Raw genomic sequence first — 17,801 nt, 5'->3', positions numbered from 1 at the left:
CTTGGTACACATGTGTTATTAACCCCTAGGTTCATTTTGCGCGGGATTTCTCCTTTAAGCTTGTTAGCGTCTCTCGCCCTCACACTCCGTCCCCAGCACACAGCAGCATAGAAGATACCCATAGAAGATAGCCTCCTTTTTCTTATACTAACAACTATTTTGTATATGGAAAAAAAAAAAGAAAAAAGTTGCAGGAGCACTTCTGGTATCCTTTTAACCACCGGTGACGGAAGGGAATAAAGTACACAGAAAAGGAGGAAGAATTATAACTAATGAAGTCATTAAAAAAACATTTCATCAGGGTTGGTTACAAAAAGTGATAAAAGGCCTTTAATTAACAGGGCAAAACATTAAAAAATGTATATATGCACATATTTTTTTCTGTTTCTGTATTTATTGTTTATTCCTTATTAATGTTTAATATGTTTGTATGTATGCACCAATCACCAAGGCAAACGTCACGTTCGTGTGACTTACTGTGGCAATAAACTCCTTTCTGATTCTGATTTCTCTGGCCACCACAGACTGTTAGAATATCTGCAGCATCCTGTTGCAGATTTTAAAGCCTCTGAGTTTAGTTGCATTCAGACATATTTAATGAACTCCGTGAAATGGAAGATTGTTAAGATAGGCTACAAGATCTAAACCACTACATCATGCTTAGGAAAACCGATATGTAACATAACGTGATTACTATGGTGGTGAATGGGCTCAGGCATGCAAAAAAAAAACACCAACATGGTCCTTTAGCCCTTGTGTCGTCTTCCCGTCGTCCACGCAGCTTTTTGTCTGGGTCGAAATGAAAACCTTTTTTTTTTTTCAATGTTTTGGTCGTCTTTTTCGACACTTTGTGGCTTTTATGACGTTTTGAAGCTTTTTTTCCCAAGTTTTTTGTCACTTTGTCCGATGTCTTTGTCGATTTTAGTTCTTTTTATGTATTGTTTTTTACGGGGGGGGTTTTTATCAAGTTTTTGAAGCTTTTCTGAGTTTTTTGTCACTTTTTTCAACCTTCTATCAATTTTTTTTCAAATGCTATAAAATCTAATAAAATACCCAAATTAATTGAAAGTATTGAACTGATCATTTATTTGACACTAAAGAACGTTGTATGGAACCATCCACGTTATTTTTTTGGACAATTTGTTGAAAGAAACACACATTTTTGATTAAAGAGACTTTTTGAAAATGGATCAAATTTGACCCGAGGACAACAGGAGGGTAATGTCATCCAATGTCATCCGTTACATCAGAGACGATCTGTACTCTACTGACATTCCTGGAGGGAAATAATTCCTCTGTACACGCAGAGGTGCAGTGCATTGTTTGTCTCCATGAGACCAGTAACCCACATTGGTTCGGGTGTCAAGTGACGGCCCCTCGCTCCCATTCACCCCCTCCCCTCCCCTCCTCTGTCTCCATACCCCCAGGAGGCATATCCATGTCACCCTGCTGCACAGGTACACTTCTGTCACACAGGATCAGTCAGTTTCAGCAGCCTGCTCTGCTGTCCTACAGCCTTAAACCAGACAGAACTACACACACTGGACACATATCTTCTTATACCCTCTTACCCTCTATAGCAGGAGTCTTCAATGTTGTTTAAGCCAAGGACCCCTTAACTGAAAGAGAGACGGAGCAGGGACCCCCTGCTACATATGTTGTATAAAATGAAGTTGCACATTAAACTGGGCCTACAATAACGTGCAGCCTAAAGCCTTTATATCTTTTTTGCATAGAATAATAAGCTATTAAAATAGCCTAATAATTGCTGGCATGATTTTATAAATCATGTTTTAATGTTAAACATACATGTGGATTCTTTAGGATTAACTGTATCTGTGGATGGCTACCTTAGTGACTAACTTACCTGTAGGCCAGTAAGCAGTGGGGATTTATATTTGCTAATATTATGTTGGATTCATGTTAAAGGTCCCAATGACATGACAATTTCACTTTATGAGGTTTTTAAACATTAATATGCGTTCCCCCAGCCTGCCTATGGTCCCCCAGAGACTAGAAATGGTGATAGGTGTAAACCGAGCCCTGGGTATCCTGCTCTGCCTTTGAGAAAATGAAAGCTCAGATGGGCCAATCAGGAATCTTCTCCTTATGAGGTCATAAGGAGCAAGGTTACCTCCCCTTTCTCTGCTTTGCCCGCCCAGAGAATTTGGCCCACCCATGAGAAAGAGAGACATCATGGCTTTCAAACGAGCAAAGTGGCAGTTGGTCAAGGACACACCCCCACCCTCCACCTTGCCCCCCCTCTCTCCTCCTCAATAGCTACAGACACAGAAATGGCACATCCTAAGGAAAGCTCATTGTAGGACTGGCTCTAGTGGCTGTAATTCTGCACCAAGGCTGAATATCGGGAAAGAGACTTCAGATACAGTATTAGGGGACAACTAAGGTCTATATAAAAGAGACTTCAGATACAGTATTAGGGGACCACTAAGGTCTATATAAAAGAGACTTCAGATACAGTATTAGGGGACCACTAAGGTCTATATAAAAGAAACTTCAGATACAGTATTAGGGGACCACTAAGGTCTATATAAAAGAGACTTCAGATACAGTATTAGGGGATCACTAAGGTCTATATAAAAGAGACTTCAGATACAGTATTAGGGGACCACTAAGGTCTATATAAAAGAGACTTCAGATACTGTATCAGGGGACCACTAAGGTCTATATAAAAGCATCCAAAGGGCACCATGTCATGGGACCTTTAAGACTTTGTACTTTTTGAACTTTTTGACTTTCAAAAATTAACAATAATTTGGAGGGCCCCCTGTTGAAGATCCCTGTTCTATAGGTTTAAAGTGTATTTAGATGTACTGTTTAGGTGCAATGTCAGCACAATATTATATAAACATGGGCAGCCATGTTAAAACTGAGCACAGAGCTCCTCTTAGTTCCCAGCGTTCCCCTGCACAGTCACCTCTTTCACCTTTTATGCAAAGTCCCTCAGGCGACAAATGAGTTTTGCCTTTCTTTTATCCTCCCTGCTCATTCTCTATGTCTCTCTCTCTCTCTCTCTCTCTCACTCACACACACACACACACACACCTGCACAGGTGCAAGCAAAAGAGCAAGAGCTCAATTCTTTCTTTCTCCTCCCTCCCTATGATTCAGTGTGCTCTATTAAAAATGTACGTCTGTCAAACCCTCTAGAATAAAAGTCCTGACTCTTCCCTTTATATAACCATTTGTGTGTGTGTGTGTGTGTGTGTGTGTGTGTGTGTGTGTGTGTGTGTGTGTGTGTGTGTGTGTGTGTGAGATTTGGTTTCTGGTTGCTACATACTCAGCTCCACCCTGACATCCACCGCAGAGTCAGTAGATCATTTCAAGTATGTGCAAACAGTGTATGTGTCTGTGTATACAAAACAAAACAAATCCAAAGGACACAGGCAAATTCCATTTCAATAAAAGAAGAAGAACATTTTGTGCTATAGTGGAAGGTAATTGCATGTCTTTGTAGCTGAATGCGCTGTTTCTCTTTTAATTTATTTCCTCTTTATCACATTTATTTCACATCCACTTCTGGCTCAGGCGCTCGTGTTTGGTTCCAATAGCCGTTTGCATTTTGGATCCAGTTCCAAGCTGATAAAAATACACAAACTCATTAAGCTCAGAGTCTAATTCATCTTCTCATTCTCTCTTTTTGTTTGTACTAGCAATGAGACATGCACAACATATTACCACATTGCATTTCAGATAAATAGTAAGGATGGACTCATTCTTCTTTTTTATTGTTGTCTTTTTATCGTTGTTAGTCTTTTATTTGTATTTATCCTTTGTTTTGTCTTGCATTTGTTTGGCCTTACTTTCTGTTGTCTCCTTGTATCCTGGGTTTGTCAGCACTTTTTAATCAATTAAGTAGTTATACTTATGATTTTATAATAAGTATACTATAATTATTTTATAATAATAATAATTAGCAATTTGTAATCTGTCTGGAAAAAGTACTGATTCTAATATTGATTTTTTCCATTGTAGTTACTCATAAATTTAGCTTCCTAAAAATGTTGAAAGCTGGAAAATAATAGATTTTGAGTCAACAGTTTTAAGTTTATTTGAAGATTACAATTACACACAAAAGCAAAAAAGCTAATGGGATACTAAATGAAAAAAAGGACTGACATCAAACCCCTCACTTGATAAAAAAAACACTTTCTGCTACGCATTTAAATGTTTTCTTAAAACCTGCTGATTGATATTCCGTATATATGGAAATATCATTAATTTTGAATTTACCTGGATGTTACCTGTACAGGCCAGTAGCTCTGAGGGTGCTGAGCAGAGTAGCCACTGCAGGGCCAAAGCACCAGTGCATAACCGGCTCTGCTTTTAGTTCATTGTGTGAACTCTTACATCAACAAATGTGGTCAAAATCTTGACAGGTATTTGGCATTCAGCTTAAGCGTGTAACAATCGAGTCTGACTTTAATCTTAATCACCACTGCGTGAGTCACACTTTTGACTTTTCACAAAAGATCCCAGCAAGCATTAAAGCTTTAATGTGTAACTTCGTCCGTTACATTCAAGCCGTCGCCAAATGAGTTGCTACACAGCTAATTAAGACTATCAGCTCCACACAACTCTCTCTGGACTTCTCAGTATGGCTGTGTTCAGAAATTGGTGTCATCCGCTGACTTTCGCACGCAGAAACTCAAGTGAAGATAATGACCTCTTCTGAATAGTCCATCATTATGTTTTTTTAATCCTCCATGTCCTCCTTGGTTACTAACAACTGTGTGGAGGAGGGGTGGGCTTGTATCATGTGGATGCAACAACAGCTTTGTTGTCATTACTTAGAATTCCTCATGGGGGAGACAGAAACTACGCACTACAGCTTTAATTTGGTCATTAGCAGATGAAAATATTTGAAGAACTCTGAGCTAAATTTGGTGAAAACACAAACTCTTTTGACAGCATTGCTGTGACTCTATTTCGATGTCAAGCACATCTTCACCAAAAAAAAAAAAAGAAGAAATGTAGCCATAAAGGTGTTTTTCTGTTCGTGTTCCTGGTTTCCCATACCTTATAGCTATATTTGAATCATGAGACAACAATGCCAGACAAGCAGCCACACCCTGAACACCAGCAATTATCACCATTACTCATCAGCACCACTTTGAATCTGTTGGCTTAATGACTAAAAACTTTCCCCTCGACACTCGCACACAGGCCGACAGAAGATGCCAAGGGCCTGACAAGATGAGACAACCCCTCAGACAGAGAGAGAGAGAGAAAAAAATACAATTAAACGGTTCTTCCTCTTACAGAGTGTCAAAGTGAAAAGAGATGAACTGTCTGTACATGCAGCAATGCAGTCTGAGTCAGCACAGCACTGCTAACATATGTGTGTGTGGGTGTGTGTGTGTGTTGGAATATGGGGTTTCATTTGATAGTATTATTTAATAAAAAGCACTCCTCCCTTGATCCCTGTTGATGGGTGTGGAGCCGGGACCCGCCCAGGAGCTTACCACAGCTCGCCTGTGGGACAGAGTGTAGTTGGGCGTGATTGCAGGGCGTTTTTTAATATTTTAACATCAATTTTGAAAGGTTATAACGGCTCAAGGAGCACAGTACAGGTGTACCTGGTTACATTTTGTACTTTGTGATATCGTCCCAAAGCACACACACAGTATTGAGCGCTCTTCCACCTCTGCCTCGCGTCCACTTTATTTACCGAATATCTTTGCTGTCAGTAACAACCACGTATCTTCAAATTTGGTGATTTTGAACTTTTTAGTTAGACTAAAGGATTATGTTTTCGTTTAGGTTGGGGGGAATTCTCCTTGTCACAAGGGTGGACATATTTTGGAGATGACTCATGGTTTTTGCACCTTATTTTTGAACATACAAAACATTCAACTTGCAACACCCTGTCTCCCTGTCATCACCACACACCCAAGGAGTTTTAAAGATGAAGAGGTTAAAGTATGTGTTAAAAAAATTGTGTAATAGAAATGTGCTTAATTAAATTTTTTCTTATCACTTAAGTCATCTGTCATCTGGTGGTCATTTTGGTGAAATCTCTGAAGGGGCAAGATCATGCAGGGCTTTTATAGACAAACAGTCCATTTTTTTTATTCACCACTAAAAGTAACAGTGAGCCAGTGAAGACATGTAAGAACTGGCATCTCTCTTTATTGATTTAATAACCTTGCTGCTACGTTCTGAATCAGTGAGATAAAGCTGCCAAACAAAAGAAAGTTCAAGTATTTAAGATGGGAAGATAAGATGGAATTAATGACTTTCTTACATCAAAGACTTAGAGGAAGTGCCTGATCGTGAACAGGATCCAAATTTGGACAACTTCATTTACCTGTTTAATGAATTTTAATGCTGGATTGAATCCTACTCTAAGATTTTTAATGTCCATGCACCACAATATTTTAATTTTCTGACCAGGAGCCATTTAACCCTTGTGTTGGCTTCCATTCGACCATGTACTTATCGTCCTGAAAATCAACACTTTTTCTGACGTTTTCGTCTCTTTTATCGACACTTTTCACTCTTTTTTCTTTACATTTAACGCTTCTTTTCACTACTATGTATAAACACCACTAACACCAACTTATTACATTTACTACATTTTTGGAATTCATGGTCAATAAACCTCATTTATAGGAAATTATACCTAATTCTTGAGTTAAAAAAGCAGAAATTAGGAATTATTTAGACTCATATTAAATAAAGGATAATTACAGAAGGGTATATGTCAACATTCAGTCTGGTTTTGAAACTTTTTTTTTTTTTTTTAAATGCAATGCAACACCCAAAAGTCAATAAAAGTAGAGATCCTATCTTTTGTTGTATTTGTGAAGCGCGATGTGCGGAATCATCCATGTTATTTTTGGGTAATTAAAATTAGGTGGTTAAAAGGAAACCCATATTTCTGATATAGACATTTTGAGAAACGGGTCAAATTTGACCTGAAGACAACACAAGGGTTAAACAAGGGAGCTTCTGCACACACACACACACACACACACACACACACACACACACACACACACACACACACACACACACACACACACACACACACACACACACACACACACACACACACCGTCACACTCCCTTCCATATGTCAGGCGACCTTTAGAAACCTATTAATGTGTGCAAGCCTTATCTTGTCTCTAGTGATCAGGAATGAAAGGAGAGGGGGAGAGGGTGGGGACACTGGGGCTACGCCTCAGATCCACACCCTGAAATGATTTAACTCATTTAACCTGAGGAGGAAAAAAAGACTCACATACAGTAAATGTGTCGAATTCAGGGATTAGTTTTTACAGTTTTTAAAGGCTTTTGTGCAACAGATTAAACATGCACAGGACTATAACAATCTCAGTCTTCTATCTTGATTTAGTGTTTCCCCTAAAGGGCAGTTGACCCACTAAAGCATGCTTCAGTAGTTCAATACTTCACTATCACTTTAAATGACAGCAAAGGTTTTCACAGCTGTAAATTAGGACACAAAGTGATGCTTTTGAAAAGAGGAAGACGGGCGCCGGAATGCTGCTTAGATGAAAGGTGTGTATCGTTGGGAGTTTATGTACAGGCAAAGGCGTGTTCTTGAATTCGCCACGGGGAATAACAAGAGGATAAGGTGGGACCTTTTTTTTTTCCCCTGAGAAAAATTTCAGAGCAGCTTATTATCTTCATGAATCACTCACAGCGAGCACACGAGAGCTCCGAGACTAAGTCGATAGTAATAAAAGTGAAGAGCTGGATTCATCGTCATGTCCCAGAAAGAGATGGGTAAAAACATTCTTCTGCACCCAGGCTTCCAAACCGAGTCCGCAGTTATGCGAATGGAAAACAACTGTTTGCAATAAATCCTAAACTGCAAACAAACTGCACAGTAATATACCCGTCCCTGATTCTCTTCTCTTTCGTACTTTCACTCATGCATGCTCATACCTCTCAATCCCACAGTCTTACACACAATCACACACATGCTACATTCCTCAATGGCTGCTGAGTTTATTAGTGGTGTACTGTAGGGAGACTGTCCTTGAACTGAAGGGTCTTGTTTCAAGCGCTTGGCAAACACACGTTCTTCTTGTTTTTATTTTTTTTAACTATTATTTTCATTATTATTGTTGCTAGTGGCCTGTATCAGACCAAAGTCTGACGGAAATACTGGCCTGCAGATGAGCTGCTTCTGTGCCAAGGCATACTTGTAAGTTTTAAGACGTGATCGGTCTTGACTAAAAAAATGTCAAGACCGGCTCAAAACACAATTTGGTGCATTTCTTCCTTCTGTGTACTGTTAATTCTGTGCAATTTGTGCTGCTGTTTTGGTGTAATACACAGTGCTTGAAGTCGGAAAAAAAAGGTGCCGGTACTCTCTTGCATTGGCAAATCATTATGACATTTGAGATTTCTATAGTGAAAAACAAAACTTGGAGATACTGCTGGTACAACAATTTATTAACAACATAAATGTATGTATTTATTGAACCAAGTCGTGTGTGTGTGTGACGGAATGCTGCTACATGTTTTGCAACCCAGTTTGTTATCTTTAAAAATGAGCCAGCTGTTCGTGGAGCAAAAATACATAATTTGGTCCCTTGGCCAACAGTCATCCATTTCGTTACTCGCGTTATTGTTGACGTCGGTGTCATTGATTAAGGTAACGTTAATGTTGTTAGCTGCAGACTCCTCTTTAACGCTAGCTGTTCCGCTCACATCAACGTTAACGTTAGTTTGAAGCTCATAAATCGTAGGCTACCTGATGGTTCTGGTTGGACTTGGACCTCTGTTGACGTGTCTGGCCCCTGCACACGCCTTCTTTTAGTACCTTTCTGAAGCCAGGCTAACATAACGACTTACAAACTCCACACACTTCTTTTTAGTTTCGAGGTTTTCAGCAGTGAAAACTGTTACGGTCAGGCCGCAGGCATCAGACAGCTTTTTCGAACTAGCATCCGTGGAGAAGCAAACTTCTGATCGGGTGGGCCGACTGCTTGTCTTTACGTGATTCGTCAAGATCTGAGGTAAGTCACGTAGTGCCCTCTGGGTAGTGTAGTTTATGAAACGTTAGGGTCATTACCAATCTCTCTGACACTGACGCTTTCTCTGTCAGTGGTAGAGTACGGGCTACATGCGAGAAGTAGCGGTACGAAAGAAAAAGTGCAGGTACGCTTAAGAGTAAAATATAGAAGTGCCGGTACTGCATACCGGTGAGTACCAGCCCACTTTGAGCACTGGTGATACATTCCCATAAAAATAGTTTTGATCTCATGAGAAGAAGAAACAAGGTCAAATGAAAACCAGACTGAGAGTCTAAAGCCATGCCAGCAGCTCTGTGAGGCTGCACCGTGGCACAGCGAAGCTTGACACTTTGAGCTCATCAGCATGCTAACATGGCCACAAGGATAATGCTAACATCCTGATGTTCAGCAGGTAGAATGTTTACCATGTTCAACAGTGGCGGACTTAGGCTGTCTGAGGGGCAGGGGCGAAAAAATAAATAAGAAGGGCACCAACTGCATGCAGAGGGGCACCAGCACGCAGAAAAGTCTTTTAAGCATGTAATGCACTGCATCACTTTTTTTTCCACTTCCTGTTCCTAGATCCTTGCCAACAGCTTACGCCTATTTTTGAAAATATTTTTGTATCGCTTTTCGGTGTTGTAGTTTGTAGACGGTCCCTAAGCACTCGTCTTGTCGTCTCACCACCGGAACACAGGAACTAAACAGAGGTATGGATTAGCACAACTTTTATGCATTTCTTTCACATCTACTGCAGCCAGATTCACTGTGTTCACTCGGAAGGAATCACTTCACATGGGTAGGCACTTGTAATGACATTTCGAACATGTTAAGAGGCTAAAAGCATGTTTCAAACTTGCCCCGTTTCAGCCCCCTGGGTGCGAAATCTAGCAGTAGCATAACTCGGTGTAGGCAACACCGATTATTTCCATTTTGCTTGCGACTGACAGCGCTACATGACAACAAACAACATAGCTACGTGTTGAAATCGACCGGAATTCTCCTTTAACTGCCATGTCGCCACTTGACAGTGACCTTTTATGGTTAGACTTAACTTTCCCGAGGGTCACCTAGTGAACGATACCAGGCTCACAGTCACCTTTTGTCGCCTAAACCTTTCTGTCATGTGACCAGTCGGTGTTGCGTAATTTCGTAAGATATCACACGAATTGTTGTGCATACTTTTTAGTTCTATGAACCTGTCATGAGGATGGGTGTGCTTTATACTTTACACTTGTGTAGTATGATTACAAATGGTGGTTTTATACTTGACAGTTTTCCACTCAGCCAGCTCATTTCAAGCAAGGTCACAGGGCCTGCAGACCAAAAAAAGACTGTAGATGAAGTCATCTTTACCTCATCTTTTGTTTAAACTCCACAGCTGTTGAAGGATATTAATAATTTAATGATGAACTTGCACCACTAAAAGTAACAACAGGTGACTGGGTTTGTAGATGGAGCATGGATGCAATTGTAACAATTGATTCCTAGGCATCGCACACTGAAATGACAGCTAATGTTTTTCACTTAGGACTAAGCCAAAAGAAAAACACCAGACACCTTTTGTTCTAAAGCGGCATCCGTGAATGTATGGATGGACTTGAATTGAAGAATAGAATAGAATAGAATATACTTTATTGTCCCCAAAGGGAAATTTGTCATGGACTCAAGAGTGCGTAGTGCATAGTAGTAGCTGCCATTACAGACAATAAATACACATAAAAAAATACAAATAACAGTTAAAAAACGTACACATAGGCTACATACACACAGAAATAAAAAAATACAGTTATTTCACACTTCTCCGGCCTATCTATTACAAATCGTACAAATCTATTTAAAATGTTGATTTAAAATGTTGATGGAGACCGTTACGAAGGAGTATTTAAAACGGTTCAATTTAGTTTTAGGGATTCGGTACCTTCTGCCAGAAGGCAAGAGCTCGTATTCCGTTTGAAGGATACTCAAAAGGATACTCTCCGCGCCTGCCTAAGTACAGACTGCTCATAGATGGACTGAAGGGAGAGCTTATCAGTCCTCCCCCCCCCATCACCTTCATAGCAGTCTGTACCAGGCGCTGCAACTTTGATTTGGACTGTGTGGAGAGATTGCCGAACCACGCCATACCTGGTAACACTCTCTATCACTGCCTGATAAAATAAAAACATAATATTCTGGCTGACACCAAACACCCTTAGTCTGCGTAAGAAATACAGTCTTTGCTGTAAACGGGAACATACATAATCTACGTGGTCACTCCAGCTTAAGAGGTTATCCAGGTGGATACCCAGATAACCTATAAGAAGTGACCTGTTTGATATCCTCCCTATGAATGGACAAAGGGGTATGATCCCCCACCGACCGAGGGTCAAACACCATCTCCTCAGTTTTTTTAATGTTAATGGTGAGATGGTTCTTGTCACACCACAGAACAAATTTGTTAACCTCTGTAAAGTACAGTGATGGATCTGAGTTCTGGTGAAGCAGACTAAGAATGGCAGTGTCGTCAGGAGACTATTAGTACAGTCATTAGTATAAAGGGTGAACAGGACCGGTGAACTTACACAACCCTGAGGTGCACCCGTACTAATGCGTTTTGATTCAGAAAGCGAGTCGTTAATCCTAACATTTTGGGTTCTATCTGTTAAAAAAGAATAAAACCATTTAATAATAGGATTAACATTCATCTGAGTCATTTTCTGTAAGAGCAGATGAGGCCGTAATGTATTAAAAGCAGAACTAAAATCAAAATCAGCTCACACTGATCTGTACAACACTGTGTGCATTTAAGTTAGGAAACATCTTTATTCCTTGGCATAAGACATACTCATGATGCCACTATTTCAGTACATTCACAAAAAAATGAATAACATTTGGCAGATTGAGTTAACTCAAGAAAAGTCACTTTGAACACGTTGCAAAGAACACATCTGTAAATTCATAAAACTGTAGCTTTGCATAAAAAAATAAATTAGGCGTAAACAAAATAAGTGTGACATGAATAAAGCATTAATCAGTAAATCAGGGTTGGCTTCATAAGTTTATCTTTTTTTCCCATTTATCATATTTAGACAGTCAATACAACCAACATTGCTGTCATTCAAAAACAGCTGTCAAACTTGTTTTTCTCCTGTGAATCCCACCCATTGGCTGGAGGCAAGTGTTTAAGCAGTGTGTGTGTGTGTGTGTGTGTGTGTGTGTGTGAGAGAGAGTTTTTTCTCAGTGGAAGAGACAGTAAAGACAGAGGATGAAGAATTGGGCGTGCTGTAAACGCTTGAGGCATCACCCTGTCATTGCAACAGTTTACCTTAAAGCTCTTTGGAGCTCTTTACAGCTGTCATTTAAAAAGAAAGTGCCCTATTGCAGAATGCAGATGTTTCAAGGTGTTTCAAGATATCAAAATATGTAAGAAATGGCGTTCAAATACATACAAATTGTCAATAATGTGGAAAATATTTCTTTCTTTCTTTCTTTTTTTGAATGATCAATGCATTTATTTTAGCTCCACTGGCAAATACAAGTTGTGCTTGTGCATACCAGGGCACACACACACACATGTTCACACACTTATTTTGTGAGAACATAATGTATTCTAGGTCATAACCAACCCATCACCATACCTGTCTAACCACACCCTAACCACAATATTAATCTCACATCTGTCACTTTTACAAAGTTTTTACGTTTTCATGTCCTAGAAAACCTTGAACAATGTCTAGTCCTTTAAAATAGATAATCCTGAATTTTTAAAATAGGCCTATCAAAACTTCTCAAGGCCTAATTCTTTTGAGGCCTTTTGAGTTGAAGTTATTTTTTCTTTTTTCTTTTTCATAGATAAGAAACGTTTCACACTGTTGATGAGACTCGAGGTTTGAAGCAGACGGGATAACCCAACATTCTTTACTCCTGTTATTCATCTAGGACAATCGGTGCATTTTTATTATTGTTATTAATTATTATTGTTAATCTGAAAGTCAAATTGGTCCCCACAAAGATAGAACTACAAACAGCACAGACGCGCTCTCTGCCAGCTGAGTTTGGTTAAGAGGGGAGTGGCACGGAGAGAAGTTTTTTTGGCTCAGCAGGTTATAGGGAGAGTCATAGAGGTGTGGTCACCAGCCTCCAAAAACGATCCTCGCCTGCCGTTTGGTTGCAGTCTGCACCAGAGAGAGCAAGGGGGCCGGGGCGGACAGGTGGACACAGAGAGAGAGAGAGAGAGAGAGAGAGAGAGACTATACTCTACCTGCCTGCTGAGCTTCCCTGTAGCTTCCACAGAGTCGCTTTGGCTGCCGTTTCCGTGTCAGAATGAGTATGTACGGGTCTCAGAAGGCCCTGTACACGGGCCGCAGGGTCGGCTCCAAAGGCGACTTGACCGGCGGGGGCAATGTCCAGTACTCCCGGAGCGAGATCCTGCACGGAGCCGGTAACGGGTACGAGCCCTACATGGACGCAGATTATAACACCTACACCTTCTCAAAGTCATCTGGAGGCGGCATGGGGGGCGGAATGTTACGCGGAAACATGAGCGGCTCGGGAGGCGGAATGATGAGCGCAATGTCGAGCGGTATGGTGAACGCCGCAATGTCGGGCGGCAGAGGAGGCGGAATGATGAGCGGTACGGGAGGCGGAATGATGAGCGGTTCTGGAGGCGGAATGTCGAGCGCAGTGGCAGGCGGAAAGTCGAGCGGAATGATGAGCGGTACGGGAGGCGGAATGGTGAGCGGAATGTCGAGCGGAATGGCAGGCGGAATGGTGAGCGGAATGCCAAGCGGAATGGTGAGCGCTGGAATGTCGGGCGGAATGGGAGGCGGAACGCGGTAGGCTATGATTTAAATTTTCTGGTTCATTTTACAACTATTTATTTTGCTCTCCTCTCGCGGCCACCTGTTGCCTGTTTCTGTGAACCAGGGCGGCATTTTGTGGCGCAGGATGCACGTCAGCCTGAAAGCTGCTTGCTATTAAATATTAACAACGCAGCCTGTTTTATCCCAGTGTTCATTTCGTCACCGCACACCTTGAGTAGACATAATGGCCCTTAAGCCAACAAAGCTCTAGTATTTGCAGCCCAGACACCACATTTGCCAAACAAATGCAGGATAATATTTGCAAGGACCATATAATACAGGGAAATGATCATCTTCTGCAAATCTGCAAAATACCCTAACATTTACATCTGTTTCATTGAGTTTTGGAACAGTGTAAGTTATTGACTCTGTCTGCATGCAAGTTAAAGTAAGGTTGCATACTGTTGTACCTGCATCCGTAGTAGGCTATGTTTGTTAAAGGAGTAACCACTTACCTGATTATTTTGTTAAATTATTGATAACACAGTGACAATAAAACAAGGCTGCACTGGAATAGCTGTGTTTTGCACAGCAGCTTCCCTCCCTGGAGAGAGAGGCACTGAGTTTGATTTATAGCTCACACTGAGCTGCTAAGTTCCCTCTGCTGCAACAGCTTAACACTCACTTGTTCCAGAAACGTGTGTCAGTTTCAGACCTTCCACGCTATCACCCACAGGGGAAATACTGTATGTCACTGTGGTACTTCAGAAATGGGCAGAGAGGTCATCTGGCCGACATGATCACAAGATGTTTGACATGATGAAAGAAAATGTTTAGTTTCTGGGGCCGATCATGTCTTATTGATTTTAAATCATGGAGTTTCTGATATTTATTGGCAGGTATTTATGTGGGCCTTCTGATTAGTAAAGTAGAGTTGTGGCAGTGGGTTTTTTTTTTCTAAGAAAAAGCCACAAATGAGGATTCAGTAATCACAACTAGACAGATCAACCGATTGGGCTGATATTTCAGTCAGTTGGCTATAAGCTTATGGCAGATACATCATTGTCCTCAGGCTCTGACAAAGGTCCAAAAAAGGTTGGATAATTTTTTGGTGCAAAGGACATATATAAGTGTGCAGATGTTTCGATCCTATGTCTGTTTTTGTTTTTTTGTCTTTATGTTTTTGCATCCAGCACCTTTTTTTGTTTTGTGGAAGTGTGCGTTAGTTTTAGAGGAACTTTTGCTCAATATATTGTTAATGGCACACATGTCGGCTGATCAGTTGCAGTACAGAAATGCCAAAGATATGTTTGACTTTGTTTAGAAACAGTGACCTTTTTGATGATAGATTTTCATCAGATTGTTCATGTCATTGATATATTGTTATCAGTTATTATCGACCCTCAAATGTTGAAATCCAGTACAGGCCTCAGAAATCCAGCATGTGCTAAAGCAGATACAGCAAATTAACCTCCTCTGTTTTCAGTGAAACTACTGCATGTGGTGAATGATAATTATGTTTTTATTATTGTGTAAGGCATTAACTATTCCCAGCCCGTAATAGCTCATAATACACATAAAAATGTATATGAACCAGCTCCCAACTGCACATTTAAAAAAAAGCATTACCAGTTACCATAACTTGACATGACTTACCTTTCAAAATTAGCCTGGGAAAACCCTGACGAACTTCCGGCAAATTTGAGATTTGCTCTGCAGGTCAGTCTGGCCAAAGCCCGTCTACGGAAAGCCGTTCCACTCCCTATTCAGCCCCATTGTACCGAATTTGGTTGCAGTTCCACCAGAGTTCCACTGGGGGTGATCGCGGTCCAGTGCAAAATGAATGGGACTCTATGGAGCTAGACGACTAAATGTGTCTCTTTCGCCTGATTGTCGTTGAGAAACCTCAGATTTGATTGTAGTTTTTGCAAGTTCAACCTGGATTATAGGTCGAAAGTTGAATGAACGAGTACTTATGTCCTTTTGATTTCTTACAGGTTAAGTTGTTGTTGCCCATAACACGCTAGCATTGTGCTAATGAATGCTGATTGGTCAGTGAAGGAGTGATTACGATCAGAGATCCCGCTTGACGGCATCCGAAGCAGAACCAGAATGTCAGAGTGAATATTTCGGCGTGGTCTTTAAAACATTAGCAAACCTCTTTCTAGCCTAACCTGTCAGCTGTGTTGTCGATGCCTCGAGAGGATAAAGGAAGTGATTCAGAGCTTGCTGTAAAGCAGTATCTCAGGCTGTATATGTGTATGACGTCATTGACATTTTAAAAGGCTTTTTAGAACAAAACCCCCACTAAAATCTAACACAGTGTGTATTTTCTTAGCCTCCCCTTTCGACTGCAACATTCAAATTACTAGATAAAAACTTATATTCTGAGAAAAGTAGATTTTGAGGGGTATAGCTCCATAGAGTCCCATTCATTCTGCACTGGCCTGGAAACAGAGTGGAACTGCAACCAGTTCAGAAGCCGAAGTAACGAGAGAGTGGAACTTCTTCCCTTATTAGAAATTCTTTGGTCTGGCCAAGAGCCCATTCAAGCCCATTTCCAATTTTTCCAAATCGAGGCACCAATCACAACCGTTGAGGCGGGCTTTACACCATGACGATAGCGCAGCGATGGCGAGCAGCTTTTTGTTAACATTCAATATGACTGCCACTTAAGCGCAGCGACCCGTTGATGCCGCTGTCGATGCTACGTCACCCGGATCGTTGGTCTGATTGGTTGAAGGACTATCCAATTGCGCCCAGAGGCATTTGAGCGGCGTCCTTTGGTGACGCCCCCTTTGGAACTCTCAGTTACAACTGAGAAGGGTCTGGTGTCAACCAGGCTATTTCAAAATGTTTGAGAATACATCATTTATTCCTTTCTGAGGTACATAATAAACATTGTCATTTGTATTTTTATTTGATTTTCACTAATATTAATGCCTTACTACATGACCCTTTGCATAAAAACTCCCAAAAAAATTTCAGTTACATATAAACTTCATTCTAGATAATTGCTAGGACAAAAAATGACCCCAAAACAAAAAGTGTTTCCTCAAAGCCATGCAATGCTGCATGTGATAATCAGGACAGGACATTCATCCGCACTGTGTGGTCTGAGTCAGTGGTTCCCACGGGACAAATCTTCGAGATCAAGAGATGATTTAACAGGATGGGAAAGAAGAAAAAACACACACTCTGCTGCACAAAATGATATGATCTTTTTCTGACTAAAGTCAGCTTTTTGTTGAGAAACACTGGCTGTCAAACATATTCAAATGAACCAATCTGCCAAGAGAAAAGCTAAGCTGTCTTTGGTGAAACTGCTCCTAACTCATTACATCACATGGTAAAACAGTCTGGAAGCTCTGGTCTAAACTGTGCTATTGTGCCTTAAATAATGCAGCTGAATATTATTACAGTATAGTAATGAGCTTGATGCTGATGAGTTCACTCTGCTGCTCCCTGCAGTGCCTCCGTTTCCATCCAACAGAGGGCCATGATCCTGCAGGCCCAGTGCCAGGAGTACCTGAAGAAAGCCGACTACGCCCTTCAGTCTGTGAGTTATGCTTTGTTTTGTAGTGCTACTTTTTGGCTCTTTTCCCTATAGTTGTGCAAATTGAAGCCTGTCTGGGTCGGAGCTCTTTCTGTAGGATTTTATTTCAAAAGAAAAAGCGTTGTGAATCGTGTTGCAGCTTTCCTTCGGTTGGCAAAAAGATGTAAAAAGAAAGGCAGAAATAGTGTTTGGTTGTCAGAACATGTAATACGAACCAGGCTGTTGTTTTTCTCTCTGTTGGATCTGTTTTTAGAGCCATACCCCCTTCAGCAACATTTCAACAGTCACATATACACACACACACACACACACACACACACACACACACACACACACTTCCACACACACCTCCTCAACTTCCTGCTGAGCAACCTTTCTTCAGGATTTTTTGTCCTGTAAACTCAAATCTGACAAATTCAGTGTTAAGTGAAAGCGCTGCATTTATTATTA

The 17,801-nt window shown here is 40.8% G+C and overlaps 1 protein-coding gene across 2 annotated transcripts in view; it reads left to right on the top strand.

Moving 5' to 3' along the window:
- The first annotated feature begins 13,157 nt into the window (after positions 1-13,157).
- The window catches only part of wu:fi04e12 (desmoplakin), a 39,187-nt gene continuing 34,543 nt past the window's right edge, over positions 13,158-17,801 (top strand). Inside the window, exons 1-2 of one of the 2 annotated variants that reach the window (XM_039810886.1) lie at positions 13,158-13,828; positions 17,267-17,354. In XM_039810886.1, the coding sequence (XP_039666820.1) occupies positions 13,317-13,828; positions 17,267-17,354 (600 nt within the window). In that variant the 5' untranslated portion in view covers positions 13,158-13,316. The remainder of the gene's footprint in view (positions 13,829-17,266; positions 17,355-17,801) is intronic. The other variant, XM_039810887.1, reaches the window with a different exon arrangement.

Source organism: Perca fluviatilis, chromosome 9, assembly GCF_010015445.1.
Source record: "Perca fluviatilis chromosome 9, GENO_Pfluv_1.0, whole genome shotgun sequence".
Lineage (NCBI taxonomy): Eukaryota > Metazoa > Chordata > Actinopteri > Perciformes > Percidae > Perca > Perca fluviatilis.
Note: the sequence above shows the minus strand (reverse complement) of the source record. Positions and strands in the feature narration are given on the sequence as shown.